We start from the raw sequence: 17,994 nt of genomic DNA on the forward strand, positions 1-17,994 counted from the left end.
AAAGAGACAAATACGACTAAAAAACACTCTAAATTACTACATAGAGACACAAAATGACTTCAAAGAGACACAAAATGACTTCAAAGAGACAAATACGACTAAAGAACACACTAAATTACAACATAGAGACACAAAAGGACTACAGAGAGACACGATATGACTTCAAAGAGACACAAAATGACTTCAAAGAGACAAATACGACTAAAAAACACTCTAAATTACAACATAGAGACACAAAATGACTACAAAGAGATACAAAAGGACTACATAGAGACACGATATGACTTCAAAGAGACACGATATGACTTCAAAGAGACAAATACGACTAAAAAACACTCTAAATTACTACATAGAGACACAACATGACTTCAAAGAGACACAAAATGACTTCAAAGAGACACAATATGACTTCAAAGAGACACGATATGACTTCAAAGAGACACAATATGACTTCAAAGAGACACAATATGACTTCAAAGAGACACAATATGACTTCAAAGAGACACAATATGACTTCAAAGAGACACGATATGACTTCAAAGAGACACAATATGACTTCAAAGAGACAAATACGACTAAAAAACACTCTAAGTTACAACATAGAGACACAAAAGGACTACAGAGAGACACGATATGGCAAAAAAAAAGGCACAACAAAAAGTAAAATAACTACACAATGACTACAAAGAGATCCAAAATTACTAAAAAGACACAACATTTCAACAAAGCGAGACAACATAACTACTAAACGACACAAAAATACTGCAAAAACATGTAAAATAACTGCATGGAGACAAACATCACTATAAAGACTATAAAGACACAAATTGGCCTCAAAACGGCTCAAAAGTGACTACGAAGAGACCTCCACGGAAAGAGGCTTAACAACTATAATCTGAGTAGTAATTTGCTTTGATATTTTGCATATTCGTCCCCAAAGTGAGGATAGAGAGCAGAGAGGAGGTTTCCGTAGGACAGAGAATGGGCTTTATTGTGTGAGATGGCATGATGATGAAGTCTCTGACTGGATGTGAAGTAAATATTTAAAACGTTTTTATTTAATCTCTTCCGAGCCTCCATTGGACTGCTTTGTTTACTTCAAGAACATAATGACTTCACTATGTAACACTTGAGCTCCTATTGGCTAGCACTCCAACACATTGTACGTGATAGGCTAAGGGGCGGGACATGTCACAGAGACACTACACACTGATATACGCCTGAACATCAGCAGGAGAGGACTCTTTAAAGTAGAGACACTACATACTGATATACACCTGAACATCAGCAGGAGAGGACTCTTTAAAGTAGAGACACTACATACTGATATACACCTGAACATCAGCAGGAGAGGACTCTTTAAAGTAGAGACACTACATACTGATATACACCTGAACATCAGCAGGAGAGGACTCTTTAAAGTAGAGACTCTACATACTGATATACACCTGAACATCAGCAGGAGAGGACTCTTTAAAGTAGAGACACTACACACTGATATACACCTGCACACCAGCAGGAGAGGACTCTTTAAAGTAGAGACACTACACACTGATATAGACCTGAACATCATCAGGAGAGGACTCTTTAAAGTAGAGACACTACATACTGATATACACCTGAACATCAGCAGGAGAGGACTCTTTAAAGTAGAGACACTACATACTGATATACACCTGAACATCAGCAGGAGAGGACTCTTTAAAGTAGAGACTCTACATACTGATATACACCTGAACATCAGCAGGAGAGGACTCTTTAAAGTAGAGACACTACACACTGATATACACCTGCACATCAGCAGGAGAGGACTCTTTAAAGTAGAGACACTACACACTGATATAGACCTGAACATCATCAGGAGAGGACTCTTTAAAGTAGAGACACTACATACTGATATACACCTGAACATCAGCAGGAGAGGACTCTTTAAAGTAGAGACACTACACACTGATATACACCTGAACATCAGCAGGAGAGGACTCTTTAAAGTAGAGACACTACATACTGATGTACACCTGGAAATCAGCAGGAGAGGACTCTTTAAAGTAGAGACACTACACACTGATATACACCTGAACATCAGCAGGAGAGGACTCTTTAAAGTAGAGACACTACATACTGATATACACCTGAACATCAGCAGGAGAGGACTCTTTAAAGTAGAGACACTACACACTGATATACACCTGAACATCAGCAGGAGAGGACTCTTTAAAGTAGAGAGACTACATACTGATGTACACCTGAACATCAGCAGGAGAGGACTCTTTAAAGTACAGACACGACATACTGATATACACCTGAACATCAACAGGAGAGGACTCTTTAAAGTAGAGACACTACATACTGATATACACCTGAACATCAGCAGGAGAGGACTCTTTAAAGTAGAGAGACTACATACTGATATACACCTGAACATCAGCAGGAGAGGACTCTTTAAAGTAGAGACACTACATACTGATATACACCTGAACATCAGCAGGAGAGGACTCTTTAAAGTAGAGACACTACATACTGATATACACCTGAACATCATCAGGAGAGGACTCTTTAAAGTAGAGACACTACATACTGATATACACCTGAACATCAGCAGGAGAGGACTCTTTAAAGTAGAGACACTACATACTGATATACACCTGAACATCAGCAGGAGAGGACTCTTTAAAGTAGAGACGCTACATACTGATATACACCTGAACATCAGCAGGAGAGGACTCTTTAAAGTAGAGACACTACCTACTGATATACACCTGAACATCAGCAGGAGAGGACTCTTTAAAGTAGAGACACTACATACTGATATACACCTGAACACCAGCAGGAGAGGACTCTTTAAAGTAGAGACACTACATACTGATATACACCTGAACATCAGCAGGAGAGGACTCTTTAAAGTAGAGACTCTACATACTGATATACACCTGAACATCAGCAGGAGAGGACTCTTTAAAGTAGAGACACTACACACTGATATACACCTGCACATCAGCAGGAGAGGACTCTTTAAAGTAGAGACACTACATACTGATGTACACCTGAACATCAGCAGGAGAGGACTCTTTAAAGTAGAGAGACTACATACTGATGTACACCTGAACATCAGCAGGAGAGGACTCTTTAAAGTACAGACACGACATACTGATATACACCTGAACATCAACAGGAGAGGACTCTTTAAAGTAGAGACACTACATACTGATATACACCTGAACATCAGCAGGAGAGGACTCTTTAAAGTAGAGAGACTACATACTGATATACACCTGAACATCAGCAGGAGAGGACTCTTTAAAGTAGAGACACTACATACTGATATACACCTGAACATCAGCAGGAGAGGACTCTTTAAAGTAGAGACACTACATACTGATATACACCTGAACATCATCAGGAGAGGACTCTTTAAAGTAGAGACACTACATACTGATATACACCTGAACATCAGCAGGAGAGGACTCTTTAAAGTAGAGACACTACATACTGATATACACCTGAAGATCATCAGGAGAGGACTCTTTAAAGTAGAGACACTACATACTGATATACACCTGAACATCAGCAGGAGAGGACTCTTTAAAGTAGAGACACTACATACTGATATACACCTGAACATCAGCAGGAGAGGACTCTTTAAAGTAGAGACGCTACATACTGATATACACCTGAACATCAGCAGGAGAGGACTCTTTAAAGTAGAGACACTACCTACTGATATACACCTGAACATCAGCAGGAGAGGACTCTTTAAAGTAGAGACACTACATACTGATATACACCTGAACACCAGCAGGAGAGGACTCTTTAAAGTAGAGACACTACATACTGATATACACCTGAACATCAGCAGGAGAGGACTCTTTAAAGTAGAGACTCTACATACTGATATACACCTGAACATCAGCAGGAGAGGACTCTTTAAAGTAGAGACACTACACACTGATATACACCTGCACATCAGCAGGAGAGGACTCTTTAAAGTAGAGACACTACATACTGATGTACACCTGAACATCAGCAGGAGAGGACTCTTTAAAGTAGAGAGACTACATACTGATGTACACCTGAACATCAGCAGGAGAGGACTCTTTAAAGTACAGACACGACATACTGATATACACCTGAACATCAACAGGAGAGGACTCTTTAAAGTAGAGACACTACATACTGATATACACCTGAACATCAGCAGGAGAGGACTCTTTAAAGTAGAGAGACTACATACTGATATACACCTGAACATCAGCAGGAGAGGACTCTTTAAAGTAGAGACACTACATACTGATATACACCTGAACATCAGCAGGAGAGGACTCTTTAAAGTAGAGACACTACATACTGATATACACCTGAACATCATCAGGAGAGGACTCTTTAAAGTAGAGACACTACATACTGATATACACCTGAACATCAGCAGGAGAGGACTCTTTAAAGTAGAGACACTACATACTGATATACACCTGAACATCAGCAGGAGAGGACTCTTTAAAGTAGAGACGCTACATACTGATATACACCTGAACATCAGCAGGAGAGGACTCTTTAAAGTAGAGACGCTACCTACTGATATACACCTGAACATCAGCAGGAGAGGACTCTTTAAAGTAGAGACACTACATACTGATATACACCTGAACACCAGCAGGAGAGGACTCTTTAACGTAGAGACACTACATACTGATATACACCTGAACATCAGCAGGAGAGGACTCTTTAAAGTAGAGACACTACATACTGATATAGACCTGAACATCAGCAGGAGAGAACTCTTTAAAGTAGATACACTACATACTGATATACACCTGAACATCAGCAGGAGAGGACTCTTTAAAGTAGAGACACTACATACTGATATACACCTGAACATCAGCAGGAGAGAACTCTTTAAAGTAGATACACTACATACTGATATACACCTGAACATCAGCAGGAGAGGACTCTTTAAAGTAGAGACACTACATACTGATATACACCTGAACATCAGCAGGAGAGGACTCTTTAAAGTAGAGACTCTACATACTGATATACACCTGAACATCAGCAGGAGAGGACTCTTTAAAGTAGAGACACTACACACTGATATACACCTGCACATCAGCAGGAGAGGACTCTTTAAAGTAGAGACACTACATACTGATATACACCTGAACATCAGCAGGAGAAGACTCTTTAAAGTAGAGACACTACATACTGATATACACCTGAACATCAGCAGGAGAGAACTCTTTAAAGTAGATACACTACATACTGATATACACCTGATCATGTCCTCTTTAACAGGAATAGGATGATATTTTGGACTATTCATTAATTAACTTTCTTGCTGAGGGATCGATAGATAGCAACAATCTGCTTGCCTTGAATTCCCCTCCTCTTTGCATGCAAGCCCTTGACAGTTGAGCACGTGTTTTTTTTACCGCTCTGAAACATACACCAGACTTCCTGTTTGAGTCACGATTGCCTTTTGTCTTCTCGTTACCGCAAAAATCTGCTCAAAACCAAACAAAAGCTCAATGAGGCGGAAACGAATCGAAGAGCAAACACCTCCCGAAGGAGGAAGTGAGACGATGTGCAGCTCAGCATGCTGTCAGTGAATTAAAACCAAAAACACAGCAGGCTTTGTTAGAGAGAAATGTATCTGGGGAAAGTGTTGAGAAAGATAGGAACTACTTTTACTGGGGGGAAAAACAAGTTTGGTAAGATAAAGCTACACGCGAAAAGTAGTTCCACCTCAAAAGTCAATACATGTACAATTATTATGACAGAATATGAGGAGACTCAAAATGACTAGAAATGTGTTTGTCGTCCTTATTTTGAATCCTTATGGTTTATTGCACTTGGTTTATATGCTATTGTAATGTGTTTAGTTTCAGGCTGCGGCCACACGAGGACGAAAACGGCTAAACGCATAGGATTAACGCAAACGCAAACAAGCTTCCGTCCACACACGCAATAGTTATCCGGATAGTGTCTGTCCACACGAGACCGCTCCATTTAGCTCCAACCGCTGGAGAAGCTGCAGTACATATGCAGGAGCCTCTACGTGGCGCTGTAACTTCCTCCACAAAAGCAGCGAAGAAGCATGGTTGTCATGGTTGCCCTTCTGTTTATTCTCCGCGGGGGCCGAGGGAACCGGGCAGAGTTTTTTCGCCAGTCAACGTGTATTCAAGTTTAAATCTTCCGGACAAAATGATAAAAGTGCCGGTCAAAGGTCTTCTTTGTTATTTATTGAGCTTTAAAACAAATGAATAACGACTCTATATAATATAATAATAAAATACACGGAGGCTCTCTTTTTCCTCCCTCTCTTCGGACAGCGTCAGTGTCTGTCTCATGCAGCAGCTGGTCCAGTAATGAGTGACCCGGCCAACAGTAAAGATAAACATATTTATAACTAGTTTAGGGAGTTTGAGAGGTAATTAAAATAGCTAAGGGCGATGATCTGACTTGAAGTGTGTGTTTTGCTGCAGCGGGAGGAGCTGCAGGTGAGCAGAGCTGCGTGTCTCCGTCCTGTCAGATTAGACTTCACTCGCGAGAGAAAGATAAATAATCTGAATTCAGGGTGCAGTTTACTTTGACGCGGGGGTGAGCAGCAGAGGTGGGGAGAGGCGGGGCTATTGCCTCATCATTATTGCTGTAGATGTTGCACAAACAACTGTAGCATGGTCAATAGCGTCCGGAGCACGATAGCAACTCTGCGATCCGCCATTGTTGTTGTTGTTGGTGGCGAAACACTTCAGCACTGGCGCGGGGTAAGCGGAGGTGAGCAGAAGAGGTGGGGAGAGGCGGGGCTATTGCGCAATCACTATCAGTGATCTGAAAATGTTCGGATAGGGCGCACACACGGAGCCGTTTGACCCCCCAGAGAGGTGCCAGTTGGTATGCCGTTCTATCCACCTTGGGACGCGTTATCGTTTCCTCAGTCGTTTAGTGCCGCATTCGGTCGTCCTCGTGGGGCCGAACGGTCTATATGACACTAAACAGTAACGCAAACGACCGTTTTTGTCCTCGTGTGGCTGCAGCCTCAGTTACACAAAAAATTACAAGCAAAAAACTTGATTAACAAAGAAATAAAGATGGACTACTTAAAAAGGTTTGGGTTATTTGAAGCTAATGTACTTGAAGGATTATTGGTGCTCTGAATTTGAGTCTTCACTTATTGTAACTCCTAAATGAAATGATATATACAGTCAGAGATTAAAGTAGCCATTACTATTATAAAAGTCAAATACTAAGGTCTTTAAATTATCAATTTGAATTAAAAGTCCTGAATATAACATTTCATTTACATAGAAGTCACAGTATTACTAGAATAATGTTCTTAAGGTTTCGAAAGTAACACAGAATGGCTCTTTTTACAGTAAAATATTACCATCAAATATTATATTATCCGTTTTTACGACTAACAAATGCACGTCATATCATTTAAAGATTGTAAATTATCAATATGGAGCCAATTGTTTTAATAATGTGCAGATTAGTAGTACAGAAATACATAATTTCACGTGTTTTTTTAATATTAAAAGTAGCTATAGTGTCAAATAGATTAGTAATGTACTGGAGTTGAAATGTAGTAACCAATGTAAATACTTGAGTGTAGTACTTAAATATGGGTATTGTACACAGTATTGATGAATCACATGTTTGGTATGTACACACGGCATCTATTGCACGTCTGTCCGTCCTGGGAGAGGGATCCCTCCTCTGCTGCTCTCCCTGAGGTTTCTCCCATGTTCCCCTTAAACTGTGGGTTTTTTCTGGAAGTGTTTCCTTGTACGATGTGAGGGTCAAAGGACAGAGGGTCAAAGGACAGAGGGTCTAAGGACAGAGGGTGTCGTATTTCTCATACTGATATTCTGAACAATCTGTGCCGTTGTATTTGCTGTAAAGTGTCTCTCCTGTAGGCTATTTTTATTATATGTACAGCACTTTGGCTCCACCAAAAATAGTTTATAAATATGCTATATAAATAAAACTTTATTTGATTTGATTGATTTGATGTAATATGTAATATAGAGCGCTTTGAGCACTTGTGGAAGCGATTAAACAAATGCAATGAATTATTATTGTTCTATCTCTCCATCTATCTATCTATCTATCTATCTATCTATCTATCTATCTCTATATCTATCTATCCATCTATCTATCTATCTATCTCTCTATGATAGAGAGATAGATAGATAGATAGATAGATAGATAGATAGAGACTCTATCTATCTATCTATCCATCTATCTATCTATCCATCCATCCATCTATCTATCTATCTATGTACACAGTATTGATGAATCACATGTTTGATATGTGTAATATGTAATATACTGTAGAGCGCTTTGAGCACTTGTGGAAGCGATTAAACAAATGCAATGAATTATTATTGTTGTTTTAAATACTTGAGTAGATCCTACAACGGTGTAATGTTATATTTAAAGTTGTACCTCAGAGTTATACTCAGTTACATCCCAGCACAGATGAACAGATATTTCACTACAAACTTCAGCAGTAACTTTATTTGTGTGCACAGTTAGCCGTTGGCGGGTCAGGAGCTGTTGGTACAGGAATGTGTTGCAGAGAAATTTTGAGCAGCGTTTGATGTCAGGTTTGGTATGTGACACATGGATGAGCAACACAATGTGTCGCCTCCCCCCCCAACCCCCTACTCTTCTTCCTCGGGGTAAAAAAAACAAAAACAGAGCGTTGGTATGTAAAGTATTAACAGTGACATACAGACGGCAGATGTAGTGCCACACAAAGGCCTGGCAGAGCACTGTCGTGAGGTTTATTATTTCACTTCCTGTGTTGGTTTGAAAATGTTATTGTGATTTATTAAAATGTAGTGAAACAACGTTAATGTTTTCTTAAAGTAAAACATTAATGGTACACATTAAAGCAACTGAACTAGACGTTTATTTTACAGTAATTACTTGCATTGTGATTCAAGTAGCTAAATTATATGTGAATCTAACTACTGACACTAAAAACTATTTTGGACGATTAAAGAAAAGAAAATATTTGTTTCTACTATTGAATTTATTTCAATTATTGTATTGTATTCACATAAATATATATTAGTTTTTTATATATAGTATCAATTAAGTCTAATCTATCTATCTATCTATCTATCTATCTATCTATCTATCCATCCACCTATCTATCTATCTATCTATCTATCTATCTACCTACCTACCTACCTACCTACCTACCTACCTACCTACCTACCTACCTACCTACCTACCTACAATTATAATCATAATAAATCCTAAAAAACGTTTTTAACTGATTTATACATTACAATTTTTTTTTAAATATTATTGTTACTGAAATAAATAAAGATAATATATATTTTATCACATAAATGAAAAAATAAACCTTTTCTGTTGATATTAGTTGTATACTTTCTCCTCTTTTTGCACACTTTCCTCTTACCTCACAGACCTGCTGCACCACCACACCCCTTCCCGCTGCCTCCGCTCATCAGAAGCCAACCTCCTATCCATCCCCACCGGCATCAATCAGCGGACCTGGGGGGACAGAGCCTTCTCCGTCGCTGCCCCCTCCCTCTGGAACTCACTCCCACAACCCATCAGAGACTGCACTGACCTCACCACCTTAAAAACAACTTACAACAACTCACCTCTACAATCTGGCTTTTAATGTGTGATTGTTTTTGTATTATTTGCTAATATTTTATCATAATTATATCTTTTTAAAGAGCTCTGCTGCCATCTTATGGACAACAAGCTGAATGTAAAACAGAAAGATTTAGGCTCGTTTTGTTTACGTGGATCTGTGGTAATGTAACTTTAAGTGGTCAAATGTTACACATGTTTAACAGTATACATCAATAAGCCATTATTTACATTATAGATCAACTCTTCCATTTCTTTCTGTGTTCTTTCTCATTTTTGACAGGAGATGCTTTTGCCTTGATTTAAAAAAACAACACGGGGCTTCCGTAGAAACAACACGGCAGCGTTGTTCGGGGGCGGGGCTTAGCGAACGAACGTTCAAACCAGAGCTATTTAATAGATTTTCTATTAAATGGCTCTGGTTCAAACCAAGCGGCAAACTGTGGGGTAGAGCCGTGAAGCCAATACGGAAGTGTCACACACTGCAGTTCATATATCGGTCGATAGGCGATGGCTGCAGAAAGGAGCAATTTCCATAGACCCCCATGTTAAAATGCCCAACTTTACAGCAGAAAAAAACATGTTTCTACCCCTGGCTCCATACATTTTTATTATCGATATAGTTAGATTCCACCTTCATGATTATGGATCTGTGAGTGAATTGTTTTCTAACACGACCCTTTTATTTATATTAGGTCTTAAAGTGTGTGCATAAATTAGGGCGTGGTCACATTGAGTGACGGCTCTGTCAAGTGCCTGCCGCTGTTAGCTTCTTGTCTCTCTGCTAGCTGCTCCGTGAAGCTACAGGGACTCTGCCTGCTCAGCTCATCCAGGAAACACAACTTGTAGCCGGCCGTGGTTGTTTGTTCTTCATGCTTATATATCGGACTATTGTGACTCGCTCTGCGGTTAAAACAGACGGTGCATGAATGCGGTAAGTGAAATTCGAGTGCTTTATTTATATTTAACACATAGTGAGAACTGCTACTAGGCACATTCAAATAAAGATTGGTCTTTAAATACATGTTGTCTTTTGAATTGTATGTCTAAAGTCAAGGATCTAGAACTGGTACTTCGTTTGAATAATACAGTCTGGTTATTATGCTGTTTGGAGGAGGCCTCACAGGTAAGAGCACTAACTAGCTACCATCACATGTACCTTAGCTTGACTGAAATGTATTAAACGTATAGTTAAGTGATATCAAAATATAAATAACTAATGTCATGCAAACATATTAATATTTGCTTGATTCCAGTGTTGAATTTAGCACAATTGCATATAAACGTTAAGGGGTTTTATGATTTTGAAGTATTATGCTAAAAACTCAATAACTTAGATTATTATTTATAGTTTTGCTGAATAGTTTCATGGCCGCTTACCTTAGAAACGTAAAATGCGACGGCAGATGGGGAGCATGTTAGCTTAGCTTGGTAGCTTCAGCTAGCTCTGGAACTTCCAGCTCGGTGGCCAACACGTTCTCACTCCCATCCCGTCACATATTGACGGACGGTCAGGGCCCCGTCGCTATATTACGTACAGGGTACCCCTTTCCCGTCATTTTCTACGGGCAGGGCGTCCCATGGACCTTCATAATGCCTATTTTAAGGTTCATTTGGCCATTAAAATGCGTTTTGATCTCATTTTATGCGAGTAATGAGTTTTTATTTCTGATTATTTGTGCAGTACATGTACATGATGTTTAGTTTGCTAGTTATGACGAAGATTACTTCATGAATGTGTACACATTCATGGTTGCTAAGGTGGTTGCTATGGACGCTGCAACAGCTCCCAGACCACGTGATCAACAACAATGGCCCACCCTTCGTGTTATTCCCCGGTGGAAAATGCCTATTTTAAGGTTCATTTGGCCATTAAAATGCGTTTTGATGTCATTGTATGCGAGTAATGAGTTTTTATTTCTGATTATTTGTGCAGTACATGTACATGATGTTTAGTTTGCTAGTTATGACGAAGATTACCTTACGTCTGTGAGGAAAATACATGGGGCTCAGAGCCTCGTATTTTTAAAATCTTTTTTTTCTTCTAATTTGTTATTCTTTTCAAAATAACACACTGTTATTTACTCACCAATAACACACAATTATCCTTGCTTTTATTTATTGGTTTAATTCCATAATCTCGGTCTTTTTTGGCGTTCGTCAGGAACTGAATTTCAAAATAAAAATAACCGGAAACAGACGTGGGCATTTCGAGCGATTACCCAAGATTCTCAGCTACGCTGATTGGATGTTTTAGCCGCAATGCATGCTGGGATTTGGTGTTTATATTATATGAAATCCGGAAAACATTTGAAAAGAATAAAATAATACTTAATTCCGAGTGCTCTTGCTTTTCTCTTTGAAAGTCATCACATAACGGCATTGTAATACACGGTTCGGCTGCATTACATATTACAGATCTGCCGTAGTTATTTATTTAGAGAGCCCTGATGAGAAGACCTTTGGAAAAACTGAGGAAATGCCGCCGAAACTGAATACTTGACGTGGATCATAAATATATCAACAATTAAAAAACTTCTCAATTTCTCTTCACACAATACGTCTCCTTGCAGTCTCAACACTAATTCGGCTGACTTTTACATTTGATCTAATTCAAAGTTATATTTACACCATAACGGTGCACAGCTGATATAAAAGGACTTGTAGTTTTTAAAGATATTACTGATTTGAATTGGATTGAATTTTGAATGTAAGAATGTAAATACTGAGTCTGAAATAGTATAGCAATATGCTGTAAAATTATGTGAAAGCATGAATAAAACTACACATCTTCAGATGTTGTACATACAAGTGTCTGTGTGTACCTTGTGTGCCTAGTGGTTAAAGCACGTTATTGAATTATTGTTTTTATGTGTTATATTTGATTAAAAAAATATTAAGAGTACATATACTTTCATAGGGGGAAAGTAGAAGGTCTGTGATAGAAATATAGAATATAAAAAATCAAGAAGATACTATAAGTGATCTCTTCAATAAAACAGTTTAGTGCAGGATGTACAAAGATATTAATAGGAGGAGGTGCAAAACAGAAAAACGAATTAACCTTTATTTAAACATTAAATAACAGATTAAGGTCTTCTTTTAAATAAGAAAAAAACGTTGGGGGTATCTATCTACAGATAAATACAAAGTACTTAACGTCTAATATATTGCTTTCCTGCAATGTTAACTATGTTGAAGCACTTATTTTAACTGATATTATACATATGGATTATACTCTTATGTATGTAGATAGAATAAGAAATGTGCAGAATATGACAGTTTAATGGTGGAGGTACACACATATTGATAGATGTCTTGTAATGCACTGTTGAGGGACCTGTGACCCAAGTTTTTCATTCATTGCATAACTACACCGTAATTGTGTAAATTATATGTCAATACACCTTTAAAATCTGGAAATCTTGAAAGGGATGTGCAAAATAGCCATAATATACAGTCTTTAATTAACTATTAGTAGAGAATAACGAGTAATTAATATACTTTATTACTCGTTTCCATTAATGTCAATTGCAGATACATGTTTAGTCTTCTCAAGCACCAACTATCAAATATCTCTCCTGATTGTTGGCACTTGACAATCACCTTCCCTGAATTCTACTCAGGTGTAACTAAAGTCTGATTTAAGGGTTGTTTATATTTCACATCATTAATCAGAATCTGCAAAGTAACTCAAATAAGTGTAGTGGAGTAAAAATACCAGGTTAACCTCTGAATTGTAGTGGAGTAGAATTACAAAGTATCAATGAGCGGTCATGTGGGTATATTAATGCTATATATTGATGCTGCGCATTATGGACAGCGATTTTTACCCATTTATTAATTATATGTTTTACATTTGATAACACCAATGTGTTTAATACTGGCAACTTCTAATTTTGGGAAAAACGAAAACGTTCAGTAGAGACGTCCCATAGAACATTTTGCGAAACACAATAGTGAAGTGTGTAGTTCTGGGGGGCGTTCGATTCCAGTTTTGGATAGTCTGGCGTGGTTTCGTTCCATTTCAAACAGCTGTTTGACGCTGTAACCTTGGCGCACTGCCACTCCAACATCCAATCCCAGACCTTGAAGAGTAATCATGGGGACAGTAGTCCTAAACGATAGCTGGGGATTCTGGGTAGTGTAGTGTCTTCGGCCATCCTAAACTCAAAAATGTTGACAATCGCAATGATGCTCGAACTGTCCCTTATAGGCCTACGTCTGTTTCCGGTTATTTTTATTTTGAAATTCAGTTCCTGACGAACACCAAAAAAGACCGAGATTATGGAATTAAACCAATAAATAAAAGCAAGGATAATTGTGTGTTATTGGCGAGTAAATAACAGTGTGTTATTTTGAAAAGAATAATAAATTAGAAGGAAAAAAAGATTTTAAAAATACGAGGCTCTGAGCCCCATGTATTTTCCTCACAGACGTAAGGTAATCTTCGTCATAACTAGCAAACTAAACATCATGTACATGTACTGCACAAATAATCAGAAATAAAAACTCATTACTCGCATACAATGACATCAAAACGCATTTTAATGGCCAAATGAACCTTAAAATAGGCATTTTCCACCGAGAATAACACGAAGGACAGCCATTGTTGTTGATCACGTAGTCTGGGAGCTGTTGCAGCGTCCATAGCAACCACCTTAGCAACCATGAATGTGTACACATTCATGAAGTAATCTTCGTCATAACTAGCAAACTAAACATCATGTACATGTACTGCACAAATAATCAGAAATACAAACTCATTACTCGCATAAAATGAGATCAAAACGCATTTTAATGGCCAAATGAACCTTAAAATAGGCATTATGAAGGTCCATGGGACGCCCTGCCCGTAGAAGCCTGACGGGCAAGGGGTCCGCTGTGTCCGCAATGAAGGTCTATGGGACGCCCTGCCCGTAGAAAATGACGGGAAAGGGGTACCCTGTACGTAATATAGCGACGGGGCCCTGACCGTCCGTCAATATGTGACGGGATGGGAGTGAGAACGTGTTGCGGTGGCAGCAGGTCCCGCCTCGGCTCCGCCTATTTGCCCTTATTTGGAGAAGGCGGGAGTTGAACTCTGACGTCACTGTTGAGCCGTTAGTGGCCGACTCCGCCTACTAAGGGCTTCACGGCAACTCTGCAGAATCCTATGGGTGACGTCACGGACCCTACGTCCATTTATATATACAGTCTATGGTTCAAACCACAGACTGTATATATACAAAAATTGATCTGAGCACCTCATGATTACGTCAGAGCTTTGATCCGATGACATCATTTGAAATGACGTATCAAGGCACCCTGAAACCTGCAAAGGGACCTCAGTATCACATCTGGTCACCTTTTGAGAGGCTTACAGAGAGTGCAGTGCGTTCAAAAACAGACAGATATTTCACCAAAAGGATAGGATAACTTACCAAAGAACTAATTCAGAGCATAGTAATTATTAGAAAATAATTATTACTACAGAGCAGAATTACTTAAAAAGATAGTAATTAATACAAAATAATTAGTATTACCAAGTAGTTAAAATTCAATCTAAAATTACTATGTCTCAATCAGCTATCCCACAGGAAGAGAACATGGCAGCAATCAGTCGAGATGACATCCGCCCAGTGATTCTGAAGTTCTTCAGCAGGCTGCCAGTGGATAAGTGGGAATCCCTGAACAAAAACACATCTGATGATGGCATCAAAATTTATGTGGCAGAGTTTATTTTGGACCTAGTAGATGTACTGACAAAATCCCTACTAGTAGCCTTGAAGAACAAGAATTTCATCATTTCTGAGGAGGTTGTCTGGTCCATTCTGGGCAACACACTCCCTCAGACTATCGCTGATTTTCTGGACATTAAGGACATGGTTGAGTGTGTCAGCGCCACACGTTTAACCAGGCTGCTGGTGAAAGAAGCTGTAACCAGCGTCAAGTCAGCAGTCAACTGCAATTCCCAGGCTGAGGGTATTATGGAAAGCGAACACGTCACTTCTCACTACAGACTTAATGTCATGGTTGGTCACGCCATCCATATGTTGAGAACTATTGGGGCTAAGATGAAGGGCTTGTTTCGATTTAGATTACGCAAAGACAAGAGGGCTATGGAGGCCTCCACTGATGGACAAAAAGGGGATGACGTCAACGAAGAAAAGAGCCACGAGTCCTCAGGCCCCTCTAAGACCTCAGAGACAGGGTCTACCCTCTCAAAAACCTCAGTAGCTCGCCCCTATCAAACCTCAGAGACAGGGTCCGGGTCTACCCTCTCAAAAACCTCAGAGGTCAACTATACCCTCTTTCACGCCTCAGGGTCCGAGTCTACCCTCTCAAAAACCTCAGAGACCAAATCTGCACTCTCTAATAGCTCAGGGTCCGTACCTCTATTCGCTAAAACCGCCTCAAGCGGACTAGAAGACAGCATTGGAAGCGATACATCCAGAATGGTCGAGGATATCATTACAAAAGAGTTTTTCAAAATCACAGAGCCCCTAATGGATACTATGACCAAAGGTGAGAGCGATCTTCTTAGAGCCGACACGGCCGTGGAGATTGCTGAACTCACTCGACTCATCGTGAGGGAGTGTCTGGGAGCAAAGAGCAATTCAACGCTTACCACTGAAGAAGTAGAAGCCGAGATCAAGCTGGGCGAGACAAATAAATGTGGAAAGATCAAAGCCTTTTTAACCAGACGTGTTGCCAAACTGACCATCCATCGAATGCTGTCAGGGCTGAAGAAAACCTTTTGCCCTGGAGCAAGAGCTAGCAGCCTGACTTCAATGAGGGATTTCGATAACGATATTGAAGAGTTGCTCATGGAGGAGGGCGATGGAGACCAGGATTGGAACGAAGTGTGTGTTAATCAGAGAATGAAATACATTTCCCTCGGCAAGGACCATGTGTTCGAAATGGATCTCAAAGAACTCCTCTACGCTCACACCACGAGAGAGATGTCGATTCCTGAGTCTACCCCAGGAGTTACGGAAATATTAGAGGCCCCGCCCCCAGAGGCTGTGAAATCTGCGATAACGAGGCAAGTGCGTCGCTTTTTAGGAGTGTTCGGGTGGTTTGTGAACAACGAGGCCGTCACACAAACCGAAAGGATGATATCGGCTTTCGAGGAGATTGAGGTGCGACCGATAATCACAGAAGAAGCCCCAGTGTCAGTGTCCTTGAAAGCCAAAATGAATGTCAAGGTTCTGGTTCAGAAACTGATCACACGGCTTTTCAAGAACGCAAAGGTGAACCACGACGTTGGAAACTCAGTCGGCATCGTCGAGAGCTTGTTGGAGAAAGTGTGGGCCAAAGTCGAGGGGGAAAGCTTCACGGTAACCCCGGACACATTCCAGACCCTCGACAAGGCGGTTTACAAGGACCTGGTCAGGATCTGGGGCTCCGCAGAGTCCGTGCTCGTGATGTTCAACATGGCAGGATCGTCAGATGAAAATTGCGTGGCGTCCATTATCAAAGCTCGCCTGATGCGTCAACCAAAGAAGAGACGGGCCGTCTGCAAATTCTTCCACTCCGTAGGCAAGGCCATCAGCAAGCCTTTCAGACGCAGCTCTGAGCCCGTGTGGGTTCTTTAAAGGGGGTTATTGAAATGTGGGGTCTTTAAAGGGGGTTATTGAAATGTGGGGTCTTTAAAGGGGGTTATTGAAATGTGGGGTTTTAAGTTAGGGTGGTAAATATGTGTGGGTGGGTTTATCATTTTGGGTTTTTTCCGGGTTCACTCCGGTTTTCCCGCTTACCATGCAACGGATTGGACGATTAACATCTCCACCAAAAACTGCATGGTATCGACCTCTTATATTGTTATCAATAAATGTTGAAAAGCATTTTTACTGTTTCTCTGTCTTTAGTTTACGGTTGAATCTGTTAATATGTAACATGCTGAAGGTCTGCTATTTTAAGTTTCACCACAAGATCAAACTTTTGTGTTTTGTTGTGAGAAAAATACTCAGTTACAAAACAAATGAATGTGTTATATGTTATTGTGTCATTTTACAAATATATAGTACATTGGGTAATTACATTGGCTAGCAGTGTTGTCACGCATTACACATGAGAGAAACTATTTAAAAGAGACAATAAGATACAGATACAATAAAACAAAGAATGTACATGAACAGCAAATACATACAACATTACAATAGAAAATACATCTAAATAATACACAATATAAAGAAAATACTGAATATATTTAAATACTCTACAATATACAATTGCACTAGGCAACAGATAGAAATATACAGTGTATTAAATAATTAAAATAAACAATACATGAGAAATCAAAAATGTTGCTGTTGTGGAGCACCTAATCACAACAATATTTGAAATTCCGATTATCTTTAAACGCAATTTTTG

General features: G+C 39.6%; 1 protein-coding gene across 1 annotated transcript; it reads left to right on the forward strand.

The window, feature by feature from the left end:
- The first annotated feature begins 10,687 nt into the window (after positions 1-10,687).
- LOC139433734 (uncharacterized) lies at positions 10,688-17,465 on the forward strand. Its single transcript, XM_071202979.1, has 2 exons — positions 10,688-10,762; positions 15,205-17,465. The coding sequence occupies exons 1-2, from the start codon at positions 10,738-10,740 to the stop codon at positions 17,214-17,216; spliced, it is 2,037 nt and encodes a 678-aa protein (XP_071059080.1). The 5' UTR covers positions 10,688-10,737; the 3' UTR covers positions 17,217-17,465.
- Positions 17,466-17,994: the final 529 nt, after the last annotated feature.

This window comes from Pseudochaenichthys georgianus, chromosome 4 (genome assembly GCF_902827115.2).
Source record: "Pseudochaenichthys georgianus chromosome 4, fPseGeo1.2, whole genome shotgun sequence".
NCBI classification, from domain to species: Eukaryota; Metazoa; Chordata; class Actinopteri; order Perciformes; family Channichthyidae; genus Pseudochaenichthys; species Pseudochaenichthys georgianus.

Bases quoted from the DNA above. Each gene is read 5' to 3' on its own strand.
- LOC139433734 (XM_071202979.1), top strand. From the start codon at position 10,738: ATGCTGTTTGGAGGAGGCCTCACAG. The intron at 10,763-15,204 runs GTAAGAGCACTA...TGTCTCAATCAG, and splicing joins GTTTGGAGGAGGCCTCACAG to CTATCCCACAGGAAGAGAAC.